Source organism: Solea solea, chromosome 3 (assembly GCF_958295425.1).
Source record: "Solea solea chromosome 3, fSolSol10.1, whole genome shotgun sequence".
NCBI classification, from domain to species: Eukaryota; Metazoa; Chordata; class Actinopteri; order Pleuronectiformes; family Soleidae; genus Solea; species Solea solea.
This window is the reverse complement of record NC_081136.1, coordinates 34,339,276-34,360,245: the sequence shown is the minus strand read 5'-3', so window position 1 is coordinate 34,360,245 and position 20,970 is coordinate 34,339,276. Positions and strand designations below refer to the sequence as shown.

The following is a 20,970-nucleotide window of genomic DNA, read 5'->3' as shown; positions in this document are numbered from 1 at the left end:
GTCGAAGCTGCTCCCTCTTTTTTGCACCGTTGTGGAATAGCTTGTGGGATCTGGGCTTAGAGCGAGGCACGTGGTTCTTTTTTATCTAGCAATGAGACTGTCGGTTATAAGTGTCCATTGATAAAAGACTGGAATAGGACAGACAGGAAGCTCGTGGCTAGCTTCACTGTGTAAAGTGGGTCACAGTTGGCCCCAACAACTCCGTCTCAATCTGCCCACCTCTCCCTCTCACTCCTATGGTAACTTTAAACCCTTTGATGAGTGAGGGGAAAGAAACTGCCCCAAAATTGTTCTGCACCTGCCACACAAGCTGGGATTTATATTTTTTTCCCCCGAATGCCTTGACGCAATGAATGATACCCACTGTGTATGACAGAGTGCATTGTACCAAGTCTGAGAATTCATTTGGTATTATTACACCGAGCCTTATCAGGAGCAAAATGGCTTGTCCATGTTATTTCATAGTAATTATCATCAGAGTTGTCCAAGAAGGAAGCATCATTGTCTAATTTTCTATGCTCTATGCCTTATTTATATGATATGTGCAAACAAGACAGAAGCACACATTTTGAATTTTTCTCAAACTTTATTCAAATTGAAGACGAGTACATTTTCATCTCTTGCTTATCCTTATCCTGCTCATTTGAATCAGGAATGGAAAAGAGTGTTGGCCTTTGTATGTGTAGAATAATGACCTTTTACTCAAACGAATTTAAATAAAAAATAAATTACCTACAGTACATGTACATGCTTGTAGAACTTAGTCTCTGTCTAAAGTTAAGAACACAAGACCAAGTCTACAGATATAACTAAAAAATCCCTCTCATACCCACAATTCCCTGCATACAAGAAGGTCTCCCACACAACAAAAACAAAAAATATATATATATATATCCACATGCCATGAATAGAGATTTTCTCCCTGTGTCACTTTCATGCTATTTTACACTAGACTTTGGTTCACAACTCTTCTCGCAGTTGTTAACAGCATAAGGCACAAGTGGTCAGCAGATTTCAGCCTCGGATAAATGATCTAATCTGTCACTTCCTAAAGGAAAAGAAGTTTCCTGGAACTGCGACATGAGCTTTTTCTTGAGACACAACAATAAAAACAAGTTGATGCCAACTGGTGTCACATAGTTTCACAAACATGCAAATATTTATCACGTCAACGTATCCAATCTATGGTTTCACAAGTGTCCTGTTTTCCCACACCAGCATCCACGTTGCTTGCTTGATTTGATTTTCCTTTCTTTTCTTAGATGACGATGGACGTAAGGAGACGGAAGCAGAGGATGATGTCCCTCGAAATGGGCGGCTTAATCTCATTGCCGTCCAGTCTGAGGTAGCGCAATCGAGGAACACTTTCATTGACAGAGTCATCAATGGTGTCGACTGAGACGGGACAGATGTTGGAGCCATTTACGCCTGTAGAAAACCAAAGGGGAATCAAGGTCACAAGGCTTATAATACCATCTCAGAAGACCGCTGTGAAACCCAATTCCGTTCAACAACAGAAACAGTAATCAATGTTTTGGGGAAAATGCCACAGACTTACTTTTGATCATGTTGTGGTCCAGGAGAAGATGTTCAAGGCCTGCGGGAATGACGGGCACCTCAGTCAGCTGGTTATGGGACAGTTGCAAGTCCAAAATACTGGAGACATTAAACACATTTTTTGGAACTCCACTGCTGCCAAGTTTGTTGTGATTGAGCCTCAGAAATGCCACTTTAGGCAAACCTTTAAAATAGCCAATTGGGATCTTCTCGATGTTGTTGCCATCAAGGAAAAGCTGTGTCATGGTGGGAGGTAACCCTAGAGGCATGCTCGTCAGCTGGTTCTTGGCCAGGTTGATTTGCACCAGATTGTTCAGACCCTTCAGGCTCACCTCAGTCACCGCATCATCCATGAGCTTGTTTCCCTGGAGGTCCAGGAGGTTTAGCTTATCCAGACCAATGAAGACTCCGGCAGGGATCTTGGAGATACGATTGCGAGAGACTCGTAGATGCTCTAGGCTGGCTGGCAGCTGCGATGGCACAGAAGACAAGAGGTTGTCGTCCATATACAGGTGCACGAGGTGAGGCATTGCATTCAGCACACCTTCTTCCACTCCTTCACTTGTGATTTTGTTGCGGTTTAGGTTCAACCAGCGGAGCTGTGTGGCATTACGCAGGGCATCAGCTGACAGCACTTCTATTAAATTGTTCTGCAAGTAGAGATACCAGGTATTTGTAGGGATTTTGGGGATGCTCTTTAGACCTTTATTGTCACAGTAGATGGCACGGGGGAAGTTGGGGGGACAGGTACACTCTTGAGGGCAGGCTTGGATCTGGGCCATATATTCTTCGTAGGTCATGTCTTGGCTGATAACTGAACCAACAAAGCACAAGATGCAGAGAAGACCCAAGGGGAGTGCCATTTTACTATCCAGTCTATAATAGAAAGGGAGAAAAAGAAATATTATTGTGGATGGTGTAATTTGAACACTCCATATCCCAGGCAAAAAAGATCACACAAGATAATATCTTGATTGGGGAATTCGGAATGAGAGAAATACTGTAACTGGTGGCCCACACAACTGTTTGTACTTGGGAATGTGTCTCATTTGTAATTCTACTAAATAACTCTTTTGGTAGAACCTATCATTATCACAATTGCAACTTCAACAGTTGAGTTAGTGTTCAAAAATGCAAACAGGGACTCAAAGTAGGCCACAACAAATGTAATTGGATTTCAAACAGATCAAAGACGACTGGTCTTTCTGGGTCAGTAATCTGTCTGCTAGCGACAGGTAAAGCTCTTAAGACAGGACGTAGCCTCGGGTCAGCTTTAATTGCATTAGGACAGCCTTAAAGTTCTGACTTGAAGACTTTGCATGTCAGTTAAAAGAGGTGTACACCACAAAACTCTTGTGCACTTTGGTTTTGTACAGCTGATGCATATAGATGTGCAGACTTTATGCTTAAATACAAGCTCACACACCTTTGAGCTATGCATTGAAGAGGAGAGATAGTAGATAGGTATGATAGTTCAGGATAAGGACAACTACACTATCACGAATGGGGTAAAGCAGGAAAAGTGAGGTGCACGGTGCCTGAAACATTGAACCCGATTTAAAGAAGACAGACCAAAAAATAAAAGGAGAAAGGGCCAAATTCACAAGTTGTGTCTATGATATTCTATCCACCATCATGTCAAGCCTCTATTTGATTTTTGTCAGCTGCCATCTGGTGCGTGTTTAGATTTTTGATTCTCTCCACATTTTGTCTGGAACTCATTTTCAGTCAGGCCATAATTTTCCACGAATGGGCACACTTCAAAGGCACAAACTAACATATCTGTGCTGCGAGATGGGCCCATGTTTTCTTCTTGTATATGGGTCAAAGCTTCTTAACCCAACATTGAGTGTGAGGTCCCACACGAATGGTGCAAGCCTAATTTAAGCTTGCACAAACACAAATCCCTGTCACTAAAGTTCCTCAGCAAATGTCCCACCAATATCAACTCTGCCAATCAATCGGCCTTTGAGAACCCCAACTTACCTTAAATGTAGGAAGTTCCCTCTCAGTCCTCCTTTCCCTCTGCAAGTTACCAAGTGTCGTCGCAAGTGATGAGGCTGTGCCTCTCACCTGTATTTGTACCACAAGCCTTTCCATTCAGTATGTGATGGCCTATCAATCTTGATGACAACAAAGCTTCTTTTGGCCAATCAAAAGCTGTTAAAACCAAAGGTCATTACCCTAAGGTGTAGTGCACTAAGCCTAACGGACTAATGCAAGCCCGTGTCTTCTTTGTTGGCCGACTACCACATGCACAAACCTCCCTCTCTTGGTCACATGCTTGATCATGTTTTAATGCCACACTCAAATCCGTAAGTCCTTGCTAACATTTATGTCTTAGTGCTAATTTTGTGCTGTTGCTGTCTGCAGTGCGATTGGGATTGGTTATTCTCCCAGACTGAGCAAATGATCATATGTTTTACTGAGCTTAAAACAGAGTTAACGCAGTGTGTAAAAAGTACACAAATGACAATCACTGTAAGAGTGGAATCAGGTGGAGGTCGTGTGGCCTTTCTGCAACTGTAGCACATGATCGCTACAACATTCGCTAATGCTAAATGCTAATGTTAAATAGGTAAACCTGTGACTGTAAATAGTACCAGTAGCATCATCATGTTGCAGTTGAAGGTGATATGAAACTGGTATGGAGCAGTTCTCTCAAGGTAGCTCATGATAAAGCAAGTGCAGTTATTTTGTAACTAAATATTTGACACTTAACATGGTGGTTTTTTTATGGCCAAGTCTATAGATTGTGATGAATTTGCAAGAATAACAAAACATTTTCTCTAGACATGAGAGATAATGTGTTATTGGCGGGAGGTCAGACTTAATCTCTGGGGATTTTCTGCATGCTAGTGAAACTAATTGCAGTAGCTAGCTAGCGTCAGGACCAGTGACCTTTCAACGTGGCCATGAGCTTGTGCTCATTTCCAGCAGTGACGGCAAAGGCTTGCATGCGGGAGGATAATCCTTTGCTAACTTGTGTGAGGACAGAGGCAAACACATGATCAGCCATGCTAGGCCATTAGAGCTCCGCCAGTGTTTGCCAAAGTGCTTTTGTGAACGGTGCGCAATCTGACGCAGCCAGACGCTATTTCTGTGAAATCTATAGTGACTGTGCGTCAAAGACAAATAGCTGTGGAATTTTTTTTTTGCAAATTAATCTGCACACCTTAATTTATGAATCTTATTGTTATTGGTCTTAGTTTACTGTTTTATTTGTCACACTGCTGAGGCTTTTGACCTCGCATTAACTTTGCATGCAACATGTTAAACAGCCAGACAGTAATCACTGGAATAATTGCACTAAGCCTCCACGCAGCCTCTTTATTACCACTGGTTTAACAGCCTTGTAAGCTTTATGGATTAAATTCATATTGCAACACATGGGTACATGTGTCTTCTTTTTGCACACGCTTAAAGTGTTAAAGTGAGAGTAATCAACACTTGTACTAAACTATGCATCATTTTGTTTTAATCAGCTGAAAATTGGTTGTGGATTGTATATAACTCTTTTCCATTTTCACACATTGAAAATCCTTCCAATCGCATTATAAAAATAACAATAATCATTAATAAAGTGTGTGATTATTTACAATGTATTGTCCCAGCTGCTGAGATTGATGAGTTGAACATATATAACTGCAAACAAATGTTGCTGGCTGCATTCTGACAGACAAAAGAGAAAACACATGCGGAGGAATATGATAATGCTAATTTCCTGCCAGGAGCTTTGCATCTGAGCCAGCAATGTTAATTACACCACGGGTTGTACTTGCACTTTTTTCCTTTTTTCTTTTCAGGATTGGAGTCCAATTGATGGCTTTGCTGAAATCCACTTCATGACTTTGAAACATTTGGAAGAGTTAGCATGGCTTACTGCATCCAGTGATGAGACAGTGACTGTGTTTATGGGTAAGTAAGTATTGTCTGGGTGAAGAAAAAAAAAAACATGTCTGGCAGTAACGGTGACTTTCCAAGATGTGTGTCATTTGGAAACCCAAAACCACCGTTTTTTTTCCTCCCTTGGTTCACCGATTCCCACGTGTAACCCAGTCTGCAAAGCGGTTGTAGCTCGATCGACAAAATTTCACAAAAATGTTGATCTGGATATTAATTATAAATAAAATAAAAACACTAAAACAAGAAAAATGATAATTGAAATCATCATAATGGGAACATTAACATTTTAACCTGCCAAAACCTTCCCATATTTGCACTTCAAACACAATCAAACAGATATGAATAAAGAAAGATAAGGCAAGATCTTTACCTGCGTCTCCAACTGGTTTTTGAAGACTGTCCACAGCTTCACTGGCTCTGCTTTGGTTGAGACAGAAGAAACTCAGCTGGTCTTGCTGTCCTAGTTACCCAAGGCTGCACCTTGGACATATAGGCTCCTGCTTGAAAATGAGAGGATGGAGGATGTGTTGTTGTTGCTAGGAGAGCAATTGTGTCTCGGTTGGGATGTCCTTTCAGGGTTTGTGCCAGCCCAGCAATTTTTTTTTTTCTGTGTCTTTTTTAGTCATGAGTGTGCTGTCAGGGGTTAAAGTGCTTCCCTCCCCACCCTAATTCTCCATTTGGTCTCTATTTAAGGGGCTTGGTCTTCACCCATCGCTCCAGGGGACGAGAGCATGACCTGTTTACTGGCTCGTTGACGTTAACAGGCCTTGGCTGTGTTTATAAGACTGTCAGGTCAGGTTAGAGAGCACTTGAACATTCACACCCAACTTTTTACAGGAGAATTCGTCCCACTCCATCTTCCTTTCTTTTAACAACCCATGTCTTCCTTTTGTAGTTCTTTTTCCTGTCATGACAACCAGCGATCATTTTGACTGACATCACTCTCTCTTCCACTTGAGCTCATTTCCAGAAACACTTTTACAATCCTATGCCGTCTACTGTGGTTAAGCTGGAGATTTAAACATCTTTGGAACCAAAAGTCAAACTTTGTTTTGTTTGTAGTGACTCATGCATGACACACCATGGACAGTTATAATCCCTCTAAACCTACTAAGGAGACATCCATTCATTTGACGGATAGAAGAATGTGTGCATCGGAGGTTTGTTGAGCATGTTGGTAATAAGTTTGTTAATCAAAAGCTATGAGATGATAAAACAAATGGAACAGATGGTTGGTTCCCAAAGTATTAATACTTAGGATGTTCTTCAGTCTTCAGGGATTTCCTGAGTTTGAGCTAAAAGGTTTGACTATTGGATGGATTGCCACTTTTGCCTTACTGGCTTCTCACCTAAGGCCACACGGTTGGTGTAGTGGTTAGCACTCTTGCCTTAGCAGCAAGAAGACCCGGGTTCAAGCACCAGTTGGAACAATGGCCTTTCCTTATGGAGTTTGCATGTTCTCCCCATGTGTGCGTGGGTTTTTTACGGGTTCTCCCACAGTCCAAAAACATCCAATATTGACACTCAGAATGAATGGTTGAATGGTTGTTTGTCTCTATATGTGGCCCTGCAATGGACTGGTGAACTGTCCAGGGTGTACCTTGCCTATCGCCCTATGTCAGCACTCCTGTGGAGGATAAAGGGGTAGAAAATGGATGATGGATGGCATCTCACCTCCAAAAACATTATTTGTATTGATCAATCAAACCTCCACAGCAGTAGTGTTTGGTGAAACTGAACCCCTTTATTGTCTTCAGCTTTATCCTCCACATTAAGGTTGTAGGCAGTCAATCCCATGCTAAAACAGGGCACATGGTGGGGAGCACCCTGGACAGTTTACCAGTCCATCACAGGACCAACACACGGAGACAAACAACCACTGACTGCTTTGTCCCTAGTTTGTTGTAGAGGGAAAATACAAGGTAGGAAGGAGAATCCATCCATCCATTTTCTACCGCTTTAGCATCAGCTGACATAGGGCCCATAGGTCACGCACTGGACGGATCGGCAGGCCATCGCAGGGCCACATAGACACACATCCATTCACTCTCACACCTACGATCAATTTACAGTGTCCAATTTACCTAATCCCCATTTTGCATGCTTTTGGACTGTGGGAGGAAGCCGGAGTTTGTTGAGTTTAAATCTTTGTAGGACCAGATCAGGGACAGGGGACATGAGATAGATGCGGAATATGAATAAAAACAGAAAAAGGGGGACAGAACAGCTGGAGACGGTCTGGACTGAAAGATGGCCTTTATGGGTTCAGCTGCCAGACTGCAACAGCTGATTATACTTTCACCGTCCTGAGCAAGAGGATGTGAAGCTTAAGGCTCTATAAAGGACTTTATTGTCTAGACACGGGGCGGCAGAAACTTTGCTTTGCTCTGGATTTAAATGAGGGCCGCTCGTGGGGGAAGACGAGGAAATTGAGATTGGGAACAGGTACACGTGTGACCATGTAAAAACATGTCAAATGGAAAAAGGGGATTAGAATAAACGTGTACCGTGTTGTAATAGCAATGGCAGTGACTTGGCGGCTATTAGTTTTACACTGACCCAAGCAACAATATGACCAATTTTTACAGCGTATGGCTTTTAAAATGACCTTCTATTGGTTAATGACAGATAGACAGACAAAAAGACAGACAGACAGCTGACTCTCATTTGAAAAGTAGGTCGAATCTCATGAATAGCGGACTTGAACAGCTGGTTCACGTTACAGACACCTTGCCAAGATAACATTGGACATCTGGAAACTATTTTATGGAATAATTACTCGCCACAAATCTAATCAGCTAACCGACTGACTTTGAAATAGCGTCTGTTTGAATAAGGGAACTGTAACTAATACTCTAACAAGAATCTAACGGATCCTGCACTTTTGTCACACATCAGCCGGGATTAGTAGTCCTGTCGTGTTGTTTATGTACAGTTCTGCAAAAGCAGAACAAGTGAATGTCAAGTACATATTAAAATTTATTTAATTTGTTTTGACAGGAAGCCCGCTGTTCAAATCCATAGATCTATGTCAAGCAACTCCTCACCCATTGTATTTGTAAAAGATTTTACAAGGTCACCAAAGATCCTGAGAGGAGATGATATAGTTGGATCACAGCCGTAAAAAAACAAGCTTGAAGCAACCACAGAAGTCCGGCTCCACTTGTTTAGTGATCACTTCATATCAGGTACAGAATCCAAGGCATACTTACCTAGTAAATGTCCTTATTTAACATCCTTCAATGTGATTTTGCACAGACTAGCTTACAATAGCATACAAGTTAGCATGCAGCATGATCACCGGTCAGTATGTTTAAATGCACAGTTTAATCGAGCTACGGTCGTAGTCCGACCAAGTCAGGCATCCGGACAACTTGCCAAATCCGAGTATACATGCGGAGGGGAAAATCGATTTATTGGCCGTGTATGTCTGACTCCGCCTCTGTACAGTAGGTGGCACTGTAGCTCTCTATGAGCAAGTGTGTAATGAATCAGTTTCCTGTCGAACCTTATGTCACAGAAAAACAAATGGCAAACGGCAAGATGGATCGTGCTATTCTGTATGTTTTGTACCTGCTGTACATGTTAATCGTGATATAAATTAGATGGAGCATGGATCGTGTGGTTGCTGTGTTGTCCGAAGAAAGACACCGCCGCGTGGTCTCCTTCTACTTCCGGGTCAAAGACTGTCCCACTCCAGTCTGACTAAGCGCATACATGCAGGAGTAATCGGACTATGAATCGCATTATCCAGGTATGTTAGTCCGACTATGACTAGCAACATGTTTACATGTCATTAAAAAACAAGTTATTGTCTTACTTTGAACACTTTTAACTTTATGACACCCTCCCAGTGATGACAATGCTGTCTTTAGTTTGCAGTTGAATATTTGTCACAAAGCCGGATTGTGTCCATTTGTCTCCCTCCAGGCTCTTCTCAGCTTTCAGGGACTCTCCGGAGTAAGACGAGGAAAGGTTTATCAGATAGTTGAAGATGGAGGAATATAGCACGTGTGGAATAATGTCTGCTCCAGATGTTTCCAGACTCACAGAGAGCACCCCGGGGACGCTATGGAGGTCAGTTATATTCAGTCTGTCAAGTTTTGGCGATAAATTGCCACATCTCTATGGATCCAGAGTGCACAGTGAACTCTGACAGCTTGAAACCGGCACTGGCGTATTCATTTTTAGAAGAAACGTCTCCTGCCAAAATGGCAGGATAATGAAAAGAATTTGTCAAGTGACATCCGGAGCTCTAAATTTCTGTCATTTCCAGCTGTTACTTTTCCTTATTGTCTCGGGGAAAGATAAGAAATAAGATTAGAAAGGAAAAGATGATTTAATCCTTTCCAGAAAACCCTCAACTTGAAAACCAGGCTTTTTATGGCCCTTAGAAAATAAGGCATCCTCTATTGATGACTGCAAAATTTGGTCCAGGTGTAGTAGCCATTATTGTCATGACCTCTGAACGTTGACCCCTGGATTCTTGGCTGTGTAGTTTCTATCGTCTTATTTTGGAGTTTTCCCTCCGTGTGTGTTTTATTACTTTTGCTACCTGTTTTATTTTGGAGTTTTGCTTGTGTTATTTTTACTTCCTTTGTTGTCCCTGTACCCTGTCCTGGTGTGGTTCACCTGTCCTTTATCACTTCCACCTGTGTGTGAGAATCCCTCCTTTCCTGGTCTATAGTGTCTTTGCTCCCAAGTCCTTTTGTTGGTTTGTCTGTTTGTGTGTTTCCATGTCGTTTGGTCCATGTTCCTGGTCCCTGTGTAGCATTTTCTGTGTTGAGTTTCTAACTTTGCTTATTTATTAAAGCCTTTTATTTAACCCAAATAATACTGTTAAGACCCCACAGTGACGCTATTATAATAATTATTTTTAAAGCATGTGCAGAAACCAAAAGGAATGTTTTTTGACTTCTTCAATCACCGCAAATGTGTGTGTTTTGAGAATTTCCTGCTGTGGCTACAAAACCTTTATTGATTCTAAAAGATAATGAAAAGCAGACTTTTTCAGGCTCTTTCAGAATCCACAGGCATCCTCTGTTGATGTAGAATCAATTTAATCCAGGTTAGAAGCCATTATGAGCCAATTATAAAGTACTACATGAGTATATTGTGTGTGTTTTTTGAGAGTAATAACAAATGTAATCAAAAGGATTTAAAAAAAAAAAAACAATACGCCAAACACCTCACTGCTATTCCATAATAATAATTATTCTTAAATGTTTTGAAACTTGGTGTACAAACCAAAAGGAATGCGTTGGTTTTTATGGTTTTTCTTTCACTCTGGCACGTCGTAAAACTCACATTTCTCTGACTTCTCCAATTACCACAAGACTGAAAACCCTGAAGATTTCCCTGGAGGTCTAATTTTCTCTCGAGCATCCAAAACAACTGAGAAAAGTAATGATTATTTATGCAGGAAATAACCAAAACATTGTAATGAACTTGCACACAATGTTGCTTAAACAGCTGGCTCAACATTTGCTGCGAAAGAAAAAACGTTGGACGAATGATTTACAGAGATGTCGTTTATTACTTTTAACCACAAATGTTAGAAATATGCAGACTAAACTGTATCCTGCTGGAAACACAGACAGTCCTGTCTTAAGGAAATATTAACTTAGGCTCCACCAACCAAATAAAATACAATCATAGATTTATTTGCGGTTTTTGTTATGTTATTTTGTTATGTAAATGAGCGACTGTGGAGACACAAAGTCAAAATTGTTAAATAAAAAATTGCTACTTACAGGACCACAATGGCGGGGTGCCTTGAAAACAGTTTATTCAGCCACTCAAGCTTTGGATGTACCCTCCATTTCAAAAACCAGTGAAAACCTAAGGATAACTTGAACCCAAATCCCAATCTCCCATTGCTCCCTGGACACAGATACTGTAAGTGCTGCCTACTGCTCCTGCTCCCAGCTCTTGTGTGTAATAATAAGTAATAAATGTATATACTTTTTGGAGCACAGTTGTTTCTATTAGCATATATATGTTATATCATTTGTTTCCATAAATGCTTGACATGAATTACAGCGTCAGCATGTTAATATGTCAAGCTAGCAACTGTGTTTAGCTAGCGTCGACGTGACAGTTCGTCATTTCCGGTTTAACAGGAAGTTTATTTTGAAAGTCTGTATCTGAGTACGAAGAAAACGGGAACACGGTGACAACGGAGTTCAGAGGAGAATAAACGTTGCAAGATTACGAGATAGCACATTTAACAGATAACAGTTAAGAGACAACAAGGTAAATATGGTTTTGTGTCTTTTATTTAATGGCTAGCTATGTGAACGTTTGTACCTGCTATCTTACTCAGTGATGAAGATCCATGTGCTATCACTGCTATGCTATTTGAAATGCTAATGTTGTGATTTATCTGCCTCAATTTTTGTCTAGCTCTTACAAGATCAATTAAACTTTTTGACCGTCAGTAATGGCTTCCCCTTTCTTTGACTTGATGCTACAGCAGGTTTAAAAAGCGATATCATACAAATATTTTGGAAACATCGTTTATTCAACTGTTTGTTTGTTGTTTTTTTTGGTTTCCCAACAATAAATTCCATTCGTAGTTACTGAGACATCACGATAAAATGACAAATTAAACTCAAATGACATAGAAAAAAGGACATAAAGCCAAACACTGCGACTATGCTGCCAAGTTGACCTTATGTTAATCCCTTATGGTAAACAGCAACGTAACAATGAGAGCACCTTAACTGCAAAAAGCTGTAGTTTATTATCAAAGAATGGTATTGAACGCATGCAAATGTATACAAATCAGCAATGTGCATGACAGCGGACAGTTAAGAATTAAGCAACATGAAGAAACTATTTTTTTTTATTGGTGATTTCTGTAAAAAAGAAGAAGGAATGCAGACATTTCTAAAAACCCAAAAGGCTGCAGAAATATGTAAATCCCAATTCAGTTTTTTTTTCCTTTATTGTACTAGGATTTTATAAGCCTACATAAATACATAGGTTTATGAATTCAAAAATGACATTCAGTGTGACATCATGTCACATTTGCATTAAGACGTTGAGTATAAAGTAAAAAACAAAGACAGACACACAAAAATGAACACTGAAAATGAAGATACGGAAAATTTGACTGCAATGTAAACTGCTATTTTACAATTTGACCACAATTCCTCACGTAGGGATTATGCAGTATGCAATCCTTACTTGCTGATCCTTTGCACAGCAATGGATTAATTACTGTACCTATATCCTATTTTAAGTGCCAAACAATGAATACACAAGACAGACGACAGACGGACACTACAACTGAAATGAGACAATGGAGAACATTAGCTACTGCTTACTCCATGATGTCTGCATCAGATGTAATCTTATGCAAGTACGGAATGTTTAAAGTGTGTGTCGAATCGAAGCACATGTATAATCTCTCTTCATACATTTTTTTTTTTTTTTTTTCAATCTCCACAGTTAGACAAAATACTCAGCCAGACAAATTGCTCGACTGGTGAATTTAACAATCTGTTTTATGTGAGAACATTCTCAAATGTATGAATTGTATCTCAAATTAGCCCAGTTTTAAGACATGTGCATATTTAGTATTCAAAGATGCCACAAAAACCCCACGGGGATGTTTGTCAGTGGTGCTGGGACACGTCAGTAATTAAAAAATGTATTATGTTATGTCATTGAAATCCACAAGGCATTAGGATGAGCTGTGTTATGACAGGAAGGTCGTAGATTTTTGACCGAGGCTTCCTATTCAAACATGATATCTGGATTTTGGCGCAGGCACTGGGAGTAATCGATCGGGAAGTTGCTGGATGTGACGTTGTTGGCATCCAGACGCAGATGCTTCAGATGGGAGTAGTTACTGGGTCCAATGTACTTGCAGAAACTTGACAGATCGATCTCTGCAGAGGATCAAAATGGAGAAAAAGTTATGGCTATGGTAGAAAAACAAAATACTTTTTTCAACTACCTTTAAACCCCCTTGTGCTGAGAGTTTCAGGTGCAATGTTCATCCTGATGCGAGTGACGTGCACGCTGTGTCTTTGTGTTGACGTTCTTTGTCATTCGATTGCATGACAAATTTTAATTGTGTTCTGTGAGAACACAAAGGTTTGTGCAACGCAAATTTTATCATATTTTTTAACCTACGTGTGAACTCAGTGCTCAAAGAATACCGGGAAACACAAATGAGGCTGACTTTCTACTACGAAAACAGAATGCTAGCTCATGGGCTCATCCATGGAATGCTGGGATGACACAGACCCTGGTTTATGTAGTGTAATGTAGTGCCACTCACTGTTGATCTCGTTGGCCTGGAGGTAGAGTTGCTCAAGCTGCTCGTGGATCTCAGGGATGGACTTCAGCTTGTTGAAAGACAGGTCCAACTCCACCAGAGTTGACACATTGAAAACTCCAGAGGGGATCCCAGAGTCCACCAGCTTGTTGTGGGAGATCCTCAGGTACTGCAGTTTGGGAAGCTTGTTGAGGTATCCAGTCCCAACACCTTCAATGTCGTTGTAGTCAGCATACAGGATTTCCAGTGAACTGGGGACACCAGCTGGCAGCTTCTTCAGCTTGTTGTGGCTCACATCGAGGGACATCAGCTTCTTTGACCCTTTGAATGCCCCTGCAATGGCTTCAGAGGTGAGCTGATTGTGCTGAAGACTGATGAAGGTCAAATTTTCTTTGTCAGACAAGAGTCCAGAAGGGAACTTGTTCAACTTGTTGTGCATCATTTTCAGCTCATCAAGGGATTTTGAGGGAGGGATGATGGGCTCTGTGAGGTTGTTGTAGCTGAAGAAGAGTTTCTCCAGGGCAGTGAGCTTGTCGATCGTTCCCTTTTCGATCTTACCATTGGTGATCTGGTTGTTGTCAAGTACGAGCCAGCGAAGTCCAGCAGTGACATTATCAAACACTCCAGCCTTGATCTCTTCAATCTGGTTGTTCTGGAGGTAAAGGTACTTGATCCCGGTCGGGACAACAGGAACAACCTTGAGCTTGCGGCTGTCACAGTACATGGCAGAGGGGAAAGTCACCGGGCAGTCACATTCCTGATGACAGTTGGGCCCTGAGGGTCCTAGCACGGAGACAGGCGGGTAGTCGTAGTCATAATACTGGCACAGGGCCACACTGACCAGTATGGCCAATAGAGGAACGTGTAGAGTACACATGGCTCTCCTGGAGATCCAATAGACAGAAAGGAAGGTGAAGCAGAATGATTAGAACTTGGATTCAAAGAGAGAATCAAATTGTCAATCTGAAAAATGACATTTGGTTAACCAGCAAACATTAGAATGTTTATAGCGCATAGTTGCATTAAAATGAAAACCTTTTGGTTTTTGTAGCTTTAGAACAAGCGGCACATATGTATGTACTTTAGGTGAAGGCCTTTAGCTCTGCCATGTTTTGACAGCACATTTTGGTGTGGAACCTTACCATGCAGAAGAACAAAAATGGCTCCAACCAAATAAACCACAGGCATAAACCAATGAAGAAACAGAAGGAACTGGCAGAGAGAGTGGAGAGAGTTGTGAAAGACTGTTTACATCCTTTCTTGTATGTAAAGGCCACCATAGTTTCCTGATGTGTTTGGAAAAGGGGGAGTTTGTTGTACTCTACGACTGGACCTTTAAACCAATGCACTTGGTTTATTGAAAACCCTGCAATAGTTGGAGTTGTGGGTTTGGGTTTGATGTGTACAGCCTTTTTTTTTGTCAATCATATTGTCAATCCTGCCAGGCACCCAGTGTGTTAGATGAAATTAAATGTCAGCGTGCACAACGTTACATACTTAATGTATCAATTTAAATGATGTTAAATGATCACTCACTGTTAGAAAAAAAAAAGGGAAATGGAAAACGTCTTAAAAAGATGTCAGTCCTGCCCCCAATGCAAATCATAGCCAACTGCCACACCCACTCTCCAGAGTGCGTTTGTATATAATCAATCAAGAGTTCACGTCAACTGACTGGACACCAGTGACTCCTAGATTCCTGGATTCAGTTTTCAGTTTTAAGCCACATCATTGATTCAAACTGCAGAAGCAGCACTTCATCTTTCATCTGGATACATAAACCAGCAATGGGAGCAGTAATGCGATGCAGATGTTTCAAGAATACTAGGAATATACAGTATATATACGGGATTAAGGATTTACGAGAGAATTTAAATGTTTGTTTTTTTTGGGGTAGGGTGGTATAAATACATCTGTAAACTAGGTGGTTTCTGTTCTTTGTTAGGTTTATAAATAACCAAGCAAACATATAGTAAGGGTGACTAAGAGACAATGCAACACCAGAATGATGAATTCCAGATCCGTGAAAAATGCAGACACACATTGGATCCAAGTGAAACGGATTACTTTCCAGAGGCTGAAGTAACCAATGTTAAAAAGTCACCCTATTCCAATAAACATATGCACAATCAAGTCTAATAACACCGTGCTCTTTGTTCAATATGCAAACTATTAAACTTATTACTCGTTCCATGCACTGATATTCTAATCTGCTCTGTTGGAGCACAAGACCGTGACCAAAGCGCCAGCTGTGACAGCTGATAATCCCATCCAGGAAAACAGAAATAAAGAGGAATAGTCAAACAGGAAATCACAAAGCCTCGCCACCATATGCAAGCTTACCTGTGCTTCTCTCTTTGCGTGTGTGGTGTGGGGTGGAGGGCCAGTAGGTTAGAACAGTGTGGTCAAAAGCTGGAGGTCTCTGGAGGAAAACACAGAGGGAAAGAAGGAGAGAAGGGGAGGAGAGAGAGCGCGAGAGAGAGGGCTAGACAGAGAGAAAGAGAGGGGAAAAAAGAGGAGGGGGTGGAGAGAGGGCCTCTCCTTCCTGGAGTTATTCAAGTCATCATATAAATTGAAGATGACATCAGTATTAATGTTTGGCGGGGAGCATCTTCCAAAAACAGTGGTCAGCTAACCGTGAGCAGGTGCAACAGGACGTACGGAAACAGCACCGCAAAAACAACATTTGTATCACGGTGTCAACTTTTCCACCATTTCTGACCTTTGCAAATCAACCTTACTCTCATTGAACGTCTTCCCAACACTCGTCACAAACAAAGTGTTTGCAAGGCCACCTTTTGGAATTGGGTCGTTGCATGCACGCGCACCCGCATGGAAAAGTCGGAGGAGCTGTGTCTGGGAAAATGATGTCTGGCTGCCGTGAAACCCAGACACCGGAGATGATGGAGACTAAATTCAAATGTGCTGCTCGAGCTGTGAACGGCTTTGGAAAATCTGACAAAACGGTTACAAGACAGCCAGAGACGACTTGCATAACACTTGACGTAGACTTGTTTTTTTTGTTTTTTTTGTTTTTGAACAAAGGAATGGCACTGTAAGCGGAGAAAGGCCAGTTACAGCAGATCCAATCAATCATATGTGTTTTTCAGTCTTGCAAAAGACTGAAACGTCCAAGACCCCACGTCCATACACTTTAAAGCATGTTTTCCTCTACGGTGTGAGAATAGGTAGACAAAACTTTGATAATGGGAGAAAAAAAGGCCAAATGTTTCCTCCATTTGCCCGGTGGACATCCGTCATGCCGTCGGGGTCATGCTGAGAATTGACTCCTGGGTTGAATTGGTCGCAGTGCGGTCTGTTACTCTACTCACATACCACTCTGAGAGACCGTCTTGTGGAAAACCTTCCTTCTTCACATTCTAATTCAAACTATTCGATTTCCCCGAGACATGCTAGAGAATAACGTGGCCGACGGCTTCTTCTTTTACTACCACACCAGATAACCATTTTAGCAACGACTCTGCTTTCCCAGAATCACTTCATTCTTTAATTTGAAAAGTCATTTCACCCATTTCGATTAGTTATTGTTGAATTAAAAAAAGGTTTGTGAGTAGCCCTCGCCTTCCAGCTTTATCTTAGATACATAGATAGATTGACTGGATTATGCGTCTTACACTCCAGAAGGCTAGACCCAGGCTAAACTCTGTACCATCTGCCCGATGGTTAACATACTCCAGGACAGGAGACTTTATTTACATTGCATTGCATTGGATTGCATTGGCTCTAGAGGCTGCAAAGAGGCTCCCAAACCCCACAGACATACCATACCGTCTAATGACACCCTCCAACATAAAACATGATTTTATGATTGCATCCATACAGGCGCTGTCTCTGCAAAAAAAATAAAATAAAATACAATCCCTCGTGGAGTCGTAAAACAAACCAATCAACATGTGTGTTCCAAGTAAACATGCTGCCAGCGTGTACAGCCAAACATTGTAGGATCAAAGATTAGCTTGACTACTTTCTTTTTTCCGGGTGGTTTGTTAATCAGGTGGTCTGTGTCACACCAATTCCCAAATTGACCGACTGTGATGCTGGTGTTTAACCCACATTCAGGGACAGAGCTCACAAAATTGAAGAGGAAATAGGAAAGTGGGGGGTTAAGGGTAACATTTGGCATTTACTGAACCAAATGTTCTACATCTGTTAGCTCTCTGTAGCCACATTCTCTGTATCCCAACTGAATTTTGACCCATTTAATGACTCACTAGTTCTTTTTCTTTCTGTCTCTGTACTTAGAGCACAGACAATTCTTTCTATCATGAGAAGTTTGTCGCTGTATAAAGAAATGTCTCCATCTTTGAACTCTCACGGGTTTCTAGTCTCGTGGTAAGCCCGATTCTTTCGAGAGGATTGTTTTGTTTTCATGCAAATCGTCTTGAAAGTTCCAACCTTTGACACAAACCCCAAACAGCACATATTCTTGGATTATAAATCAGGATCCACGCTTGCCAAGTGGCTAAGCCTTAGCTTCCATTTTATTTATGCTTTGTTCGCCCTCTTGTTTGCTTGAGTCTTACACCACAGAACTTTCTATGTCAACCTGACAACTCATGTTGGAAAACAGAAACCAGATGTGTGTAACCTCTGTGTTACATAACGCGTCATAACATATGGCTCATGTCCTTCATGTTGATACCACCTTTTTTTTTTTTTTTGACCTGCTCATGTAGATACTACACTACTACACTTTTTTAATTCGTTTTGGCCTCTTATTACAGTTTTAGTCCCAGGAATAATTGGTTAAGCAGGCTAATTTTCTTTCATTAATGACGACATTGTCTTTGTAATACAGCGGACAAACCCCTCAGATGGAGCAACCATCTGCTCCGTTGTTCCAGACACAGATCCTTCGTCAGCAATTTCTCCTAAAAATATTTATTTCCTTGGGGTTGGTGTGTTTCTTTTACCCCTGTTACAGGCAGTGTTTTTGTGCGAACCCAGACTTAAGCTGTTCCAGATTGTTCATACAGTGGAGGCTGGAAAGCAAACATTCTGCAATTTCGCTTAGTCACCGGTGCTCCTCCATGAATGTCTTAATGTCGATCTTGTGCTCTCACATCTCTTCCGTTAAACCAGACGGCAGACGTTGGCGCTCTACCTTTCTTTCCTAAAGCTTTGGTTTTGTTTTTAACAGTAACTTTCCCCCCACAGTGACGCCAAGTTAGGTTTTATAGTTTAATATTACACAATGTTTTGCATTGAATTTGACCAGCAACTCGTCGAGAAGTAAGAATATGCCACTGTGGACGTTGAACCAATCATATAATTTAGTCCACATTCGTGAACATGACATTCCAGGCATGGGACCATACCACTTTTTTGTGTCCGATATGATGCCAATATCACAAATTCGACCATCTACTGATACCAATATTAGTCCGATATCGTCATTTTAGACCATTAAGATTTATGAACTATGAAGCTGTTAGTGAGTCATTTCAAAGACATCATTTTTCAATAAATATTTCGAAACGAGCCAAACATGACTCAGCTAAAATGCTTTTGCTGATTTTATTTTCATTTTTTATAGTCCGTGCATTGTGAAGCATGTGATATAGGATTTATGGATTGTATTGGTTTTTATATTTATATCTATCCGATATCTGATCCAATGATTTTGACCAGTATCGGACACAATACCGACACCGATTCTCTAACCCTCGACCCTGCGTCTCGGCAGCGAAGGGAAAGAGTTAGAGCGTTCCTCAGCCGAGGCGCTACCGTTGTTGGGACCACAAGAAACATCTGGCCCTGCTGACCTAAGACCTCGGAGTCCAGGTGTAAAGCTGTAGCAGGTCAGAGATATCAGGAGGAGCTTGACCATACAAGGCTCTAAAAGTTAGGGTCGTTATTCAAAAGGTTCGGGTTCATTTTTTAACGTGGCAAAGCAAACTCGGACCGGCTGAATGTCGCAACGAGTCTAGCGGAGACGATTAGGTGTGAAAACGGCCCAAATTCAGTGGTCACCAGTGAAGGGAGGCTAAAATAGGCATGGTGTGGACCACCATGTGTGCGTTCCAGTTAAGAAGCCTTGGGGTAGGGTTCTGGACAACCTTTCTTAAGAACTGTTTAGAATGACGCTGAATCAAAAATAACATCCAGGTTCTGCAAAGTAGGGCTGGACAGAAGAAGCGAAAGGACCTTTGTGCTGTTGCATTAGAGGAACGAAGGTTCATTTGTAAGTAATTATCACTTCAACACTGTTTGATGCTATATATCATCAGCACAAAGGTGGTAAGACACATCACATTTGACTCAGTTGTGTCGGAGCAGAGTAACCTCTCAAAACATGCAGGACAATGACGAGGATTGGGGAAAACACTGGTTTATATCAAATCTCAGGAAGCAGACGAGATTGTGTGGAAGCTGCTCAAACTTCTTGAACTACAACGAAATGACAAATGACACTGTTTGTGGATGCTACTACACTGATAGAGATACACGGTGTTGTCAGTCTGTCAGATAAAATGAAACCGGGAGCGTGTCTCTGCCCTGATCGCCATGCAGTCAGCTGATAACGAGGAGCACCTGGCCTGCGTTAAGTTCAGGTGTTTTCAGACTCGCGTGTCACAGATAAAAAGGGCAGAAGCTTCAAAGCGCTGGGGTCAGGAGTTTGGGGTCTGGTTTTAATCCTGTGTTCTGTTCTGTTCTGTTCTGTTCTGTTCTTTGTCTGTGAAGAAACAAATATTTGCTTGTTTTAAAATGTGCATTAGTGGGTTAGTTAGTGGTGGAACACTGGACTGCTTTAATGTTTCTTTCTTTTGTTTGAATCGCCATCCCATGTTATCTTCAGTGGCTGTTTGTTATCAGTGTTTCATCTAAGTGGCTTGTTGTGTTTTATACTTTGCTTTTAAGGGGAAAACCATCAGGCTTTGGGGTTTGCATTAGAGACTGAGAAGTTGATCTCATTTAACCGATAAACAACAACAATAAACACCAAAATATGAGAGTTTAAGTGTAAAGGAAGGATTTGATTGTGTTTATCTGCAATTTTCTTGCCATATAGTTATATCTACAGGGGAATTATTACCTAAACCAACTCATACAAGGCACTTAAAAGTCAATCAGTTTTGCTACTGCATGGAAACAAGGAGCCTAATAAGGATTGAGGCCAGGAAAAAGCTCCTTGTGTACCCTTAAGCTGGATTTATAGGCAGAAATGCAACATGCTACCCTTACGCATGTTTGTA

The 20,970-nt window shown here is 41.3% G+C and overlaps 2 protein-coding genes across 2 annotated transcripts; both read right to left on the bottom strand.

Moving 5' to 3' along the window:
- Window positions 1–572: 572 nt before the first annotated feature.
- kera (keratocan) lies at window positions 573–4,937 on the bottom strand. Its single transcript, XM_058625529.1, has 3 exons — window positions 3,544–4,937; window positions 1,559–2,433; window positions 573–1,428 (listed from the first exon to the last, which is right to left on the bottom strand). Exons 2-3 carry the CDS (start codon window positions 2,418–2,420, stop codon window positions 1,259–1,261), a joined length of 1,032 nt encoding a protein of 343 aa, XP_058481512.1. The 5' UTR covers window positions 2,421–2,433; window positions 3,544–4,937; the 3' UTR covers window positions 573–1,258.
- Window positions 4,938–12,184: 7,247 nt separating this feature from the next.
- Window positions 12,185–16,209, bottom strand: lum (lumican). Its single transcript, XM_058625530.1, has 3 exons — window positions 16,097–16,209; window positions 13,757–14,637; window positions 12,185–13,361 (listed from the first exon to the last, which is right to left on the bottom strand). The coding sequence occupies exons 2-3, from the start codon at window positions 14,628–14,630 to the stop codon at window positions 13,207–13,209; spliced, it is 1,029 nt and encodes a 342-aa protein (XP_058481513.1). The 5' UTR covers window positions 14,631–14,637; window positions 16,097–16,209; the 3' UTR covers window positions 12,185–13,206.
- Window positions 16,210–20,970: the final 4,761 nt, after the last annotated feature.

Bases quoted from the DNA above. Each gene is read 5' to 3' on its own strand.
- kera (XM_058625529.1), bottom strand. From the start codon at position 2,420: ATGGCACTCCCCTTGGGTCTTCTCTGCATCTTGTGCTTTGTTGGTTCA. The intron at 1,429-1,558 runs GTAAGTCTGTGG...GGTTTTCTACAG, and splicing joins GGACCACAACATGATCAAAA to GCGTAAATGGCTCCAACATC.
- lum (XM_058625530.1), bottom strand. From the start codon at position 14,630: ATGTGTACTCTACACGTTCCTCTATTGGCCATACTGGTCAGTGTGGCC. The intron at 13,362-13,756 runs GTGAGTGGCACT...GATCCTCTGCAG, and splicing joins CCAGGCCAACGAGATCAACA to AGATCGATCTGTCAAGTTTC.